General features: G+C 49.3%; 1 protein-coding gene across 1 annotated transcript in view; it reads right to left on the reverse strand.

Annotated features, from left to right (window-relative positions):
* Positions 1–4,762, reverse strand: part of Arpc5l (actin related protein 2/3 complex subunit 5 like) — a 7,395-nt gene extending 2,633 nt beyond the window's left edge. Inside the window, exons 1-3 of the mRNA XM_052724960.1 lie at positions 4,483–4,762; positions 645–716; positions 1–144 (exon numbers count right to left, since the gene is read on the reverse strand). The exon at positions 1–144 is cut by the window's left edge and continues 33 nt beyond it. Coding sequence (XP_052580920.1) covers positions 1–144; positions 645–716; positions 4,483–4,632 — 366 coding nt within the window. The 5' untranslated portion in view covers positions 4,633–4,762. The remainder of the gene's footprint in view (positions 145–644; positions 717–4,482) is intronic.
* Between the last annotated feature and the right edge of the window lie 476 nt (positions 4,763–5,238).

A 5,238-nucleotide genomic window follows, 5' to 3' on the forward strand; every position in this document is an offset into this window, starting at 1 on the left:
ATTTTCTGTAGGCTTCTCAAACCCTTTATAAATGTACTTCATTAACAAGTCAATGCCATTTCTGTCCAGTGACTGCACAGCCTGCTCAATTTCACTGCTCTTAAAGTTCGTGAGCACTTTGAGAACTACACCCTGGGCTCGGTCCTACAGAGGAGAGAAAAGGTGAATGAGGCCAGAAGTCTCCATCCTAACACTGCTACAGAACACCACTGGACAAGACATGATAGAAACACCATCCCTTTCTAATTCATCTAGGGAAGAGCTACACAGATGAGCTGAACTTCTTTGGCTTTATATTTCACTGTATCTCATATTTCTACAAATAAGTGACTCCATTTAATGTTGAGATTACAAATCGTTTACTGCAGGTAAATATGACTTTTTTTTTTCCTGGTGCCAGGGATTGAACCCAGGGCAGTCCATATACTGGATAAGCCCTCTACCACTGAGCTCAGCCCAGCCTCAAGTGTTACTACTTTTGATACATCAGCAAAGCCTTAGACTATAGATTACAAAGTTATCAAGCTACCTACTGCACCAGTATCTGGGGAATAGTAGGTGGCTTCCCAATGATGTATAACTGCTGTCTAGGCCTCGGGAAGCTCATGCTGCTACTGAGGACACAATCAAAACCCTGGTCCTACCTTCACAGCTTGATTCTTGGTGTTGATTGGAGAGTTCCGCAAGGCTGCATGGAACGCCCGAAGCATGTCCCCTGTGCATCGAGGCCAGTTAAGGATGGCTAAGCTCAAAACATGTCCATGTTCTCATTAATGACCTTACTTAATAAACAGCTCAAGAGTAAACAAAGGGATCCTTATCCATACCAACTACTGTCTCCTGCTGGCCTCTTCCAGGCAGACATAGCCTATTATAGCCTTGAGCTTTCCTAATGTACAGGAAGGAGTGAAAGTTACCTCTGCTAACCTGAAAGCTCTTCCTGTGTATCTCCCTAAACCTTCCTCCTCAAAAAACTGCCCACTTTTGTAAGAGTCTGATAGAGCCTACGTGCACCTCCTCAGTACTAGGCACTGTCTGCCCTACAGGATCTTCATGCACAAGTGGACTGGAAGGAATTCTCTCTCACCTTCTCATTCTAAAAGGAAGAATAGAGACATAAACACATCTTAACTCTTCACTCAGTGCCTCTTATCAAACTACTAAAGAAATCAAGTTGTGTCAAATCCACCTCCCAGGCCAGGCCTCCTAGTAGCACATGCCTTTAAGTCTCAGCATTCAGGCAGAGGCAGATTAAACAGCCAGAGAGAGCTACATGGTTATACCCTGCCTCAAAAAAAGAAAACAGGGGGAGCCGTCTATTTTCCAGGTCAGCAAGGTCTCACTTTTGGCCCACAAAATGAGCCATTTGCTCCCTTTTCCCACAAACCTTAGAATCCCAACTCCACATTGACTGCTGAGTTCTGAATACCCAGCACACAAAAGAAAATTACAAAGTAGGTTATGTCCCCAAAGGTGACACCTATTTTAAACTGAATTACATCAGCCAATTTCATTTCCTCATGTGAAACATTGGCTTAAGCCAAAAACCTTCAAAAATAGAACAAGGAATGACTCTGCCCAATCAGGCCTTTACCCCTGTTCAGCAGTCCCCATGTGTGACAGCTAGCTTCTGGTGCAAACCTGAATTCCCAGCTTCCCCAATAAGCACCATCTAGAAAAGCTGGTCTATACCACCAGGCAAGCCACTCACCCACTGTGCTGGACCAGACCTACCTTATACAGTACACCAGCGCTCACACCTTATCTTCTAGTTTTGGAATTCCTTTTCCTCAAACAAAGGCTAGTCCTGATACAGTCACTAATACCCCTCTTCCCCATAAGTTTTCTAACTTGGTATCCCTAGACAATATCCCCAGAGGCTTAACAGTACACATGAACTATCATTTCATTTGCAAAATGGATGATGGGGAAGGACAAATGATGTAATTTAGTCCATGAGGACAAAAATGTTAGGCTGGGTACTGCTTGATCACCTGCAGCTTTTTGTCCAGCAAGCTCTGCAGCCACTGACAGTCAAGGGCCCCCAACTGCTGGGTAGAATGGGGAGCAGGGGGGGCATCTCTGCAATCACACAGTTTACTAAACTACCTCTATACCCAGATAGCTTCCAACACTTTCAGAAAACAGGTTGTGATAACTGAAGAACCTTCTAGACTATTCTCTGCCATGGCCCTACAGCCATTTAAATCAGAAGATTCTTTGATGTGTGCTGCAGAATGCTTAACAGCCTCTCTGACCACCCTAACATTCCCAGTAACATCCTAAAACTATGATAATCAAAATGTCACCAAACTTTGCCAAATTTCTTTGGGGTGAAGGATGTGGAGGGCGGGGGTGAAAACTATAAAAGCCACTGCTCTATAGTCCTGCTTCAATGACCAGAAGCTGCTTTACTGAGGAAGAAAATGAGCTATAGTGATACTTTAAAGCTTCCAGAGCGGAGGGAAAAAAAAATCTCCCCAAGGTCTTGGACCCAGGACCAGATGCAGTCAACATCTGCAAAATCCTCTAGGACAAGAACCTGACTTCTTCCTTGGAGACAATGAAACTGAGTCAAAAGAGAAATTTCCTGCCCAAGGTCAAGGTCACAAAGCTACAATAACCTTCAAATCCAAGCTCTCTCTATAATCCATTGCCACTAGCTGTGGAGGACACCAGATGTTCGTTCAGTGAAGCTCCCATTGAAGTGGTGAGGACAACATAGTTGTCTCTATCATTTGGGGAAAGAATGCTGAGGCTGAGAGAGTATGTGACTTATGGAAGCAGATGAGAGCCAGCCTATGTGAATGCACAGACAGCTTTCCACGTTCTCAGTCTCCTATTCCACAATGACAATTCTCAGCACAGCCCTGAGACCACTTCCTCCTAGCCTCCCCCCAAACCTCTTTGCTCTTCTCTCCTAAGACTCACATGAGGTTCTGTAGATTGAATGCAATGATCTAAGTGCAACACTTGGCACCTCGCAGGGACTCAATTACGAGCTCCAGCCTTCTCCCTACTTGCCTGACATCTGCTAGGGTTTCACTTGTCATCTGCTAACCTCCCTTCTCCCAATCCCAAGAGGTACACTCTCCATGGTAACAAGGATTCTGATACTGCCATGAGTGTAGAAACCATCTCTATAAGCTAAGGCCAAATGCCTCACTCTGGAGCCTTGTCAACAATGAGTGCCCATAAGCCGGTCAATCTCCTGCACCACACTAAAAACCAATCTTCCCTCCAGGGGCCATTCTCATGACCCCATTTAACCATCTGAATGGTGCAGGAAATACAAATTTGAAATCTCCACATTTGAAAACACACTCCTGTTCTGTCTGGAGGGGTTTTAAAGATATATTAGAGAGCCAGGCAGTGGTGGCACACGCCTTTAATCCCAGCACTCGGGAGGCAGAGCCAGGTGGATCTCTGTGAGTTCGAGGCCAGCCTCGTCTACAGAGTGAGATCCAGGACAGGCACCAAAACTACACAGAGAAACCCTGTCTCGAGAAAACCAAAAAAAAAGATATACTAGAGAAGCACTAAAGGACTTCTCCCAAAAGCAGTAGGCCTGACTTCCCAGGCTGAGTCAACTGATTAAACACCCAGAACCTGACTTATATACAGCAAGAGCCTCCAACCCTGCCCTAGCAAGTGCGGGGGAGGGGTACACACTTCCTGTCAAACCATCTGAATAAAGAAAAAAAAAAATCTTCCTGTGAGAGTAAGTCAGTTTCCTGTGTTGCTCAAACTGCTAAGAGGCCAAGCCGGCTGTGACAATCACCTCTATTTTTACTCTTCTGCTCTAAACGTATGTTTTCTGTGGCCACTAGAGCAGTCATTTCTAGTCGCCTGGGAACTACTTTTATACTTGACACTGTATGGTGTTTCTTAGTCTCCGATCACTACCTTTTTTCCATGCTTCCTGCATAAGGCGGTTAATGAGAGAGTCGCAAATCACTTGTTGAATGTGGCTCGGCCCATAAAGGATCAAAACCCAAGGTGCTCAGAGGAATGTGATGGCAGGTGAGCAAAGGAGAAAAGGTGGCATGGCAATCTCACACCCTCCTCAACCCCCCACCCCACCCCGGTCCGTCTACCCCCAACAACCGACCCACCTATTTTCTTCATGCTGGGCTGCAATCCGGCCCAAGAAAGCCACAGACAGGCTCAGCAGGGCAGTGGGCCTGGCTGCTCAATGAATCCAAGGTGGCTCACCTCCGGCCCTCCCGAGGATCAGCGCCCGGGAATGGCCCCGTTTCCTGCAAGGAGGGATGGAGGGATACTAAGGCTCATACATGGTCTCCCTGAGGGATGCGGAGCGCAGCCGGGCGGAGGTGTAAAACGAGCTCCAGGGCCGCGCTGCTGAGAAAGGCTTGAGGCCAGGGACTACGGACCCAGGGACCCCGGGACTGACAAGCCGGGCAGGGGCAGGGGCGAGAAGGGTGAGAAGGCCGCGCCTGAGCGGCCGCGCCGGGAAGGATATTGCCGCAGGAGCCCGTCCACTTCGCCAGGGTCGGGGCCTGGCTCGCCCGCCGCCGCCGCCGCCTCTTCCTGCTCGTCCACAAATTTGTTCTCGTCAAACTCGTCGATATCCACCCGACGGAAGCGCGAGGACAGCGTGTTCCGGGCCATGGCAGGAGCTCGGCGGCCGCCCAGCCGGCTCTGCTCCACTCCCCTCCGCACCGGCTCCGCTCGGGGGCGGGAAGCGGCTGCACAGCACCTCCTCCCCCTCCTCGGCGCGCAGCAGCCGCCGCCCGCCCACTTCCGGGGCACGCCGGAACCGGAAGCTCTCGTGGGCGGGGCAGTGCCGCCTGACCGTGGGACGCTGGTGTGGCGTAGTCTGTTAGTGCACCTCTTAGGCGTCCTCCTACCAGCAACGGGCCTGCGAGCCCAGCAACCGCCTCCATTCGCTCCTGAAGATGAAACCCTTGAGCTGAGTCAGGGTGAGTGGGAGTGAAGCACAGTGCCCGAGCCTGGCAACTTTGAACGCGAACCGCACTGACCCACAAGAGGATCCCTGTCCGGTTACATAGAAGTGACTTCTTTGTTAAAGGAGTAAAGGGTTTTAATGGTGTTAACGTATAACCCAGGGGCTGACAGGACGCTTGATGACATCTTCACTTGAAGATGTAGCGACCCCTGCTGGCGCTCCGGAAAAAATGATTCTGTGGCCACCTGTACTCCTGCAGGCCGATCCTGACTGAAGAGGCATATTTTAGGAGGCGAAAGCAGCGTAAT

The sequence above is a fragment of the Peromyscus californicus genome, unplaced genomic scaffold, assembly GCF_007827085.1.
Source record: "Peromyscus californicus insignis strain IS unplaced genomic scaffold, ASM782708v3 Scaffold_7__1_contigs__length_154581171, whole genome shotgun sequence".
NCBI lineage: Eukaryota > Metazoa > Chordata > Mammalia > Rodentia > Cricetidae > Peromyscus > Peromyscus californicus.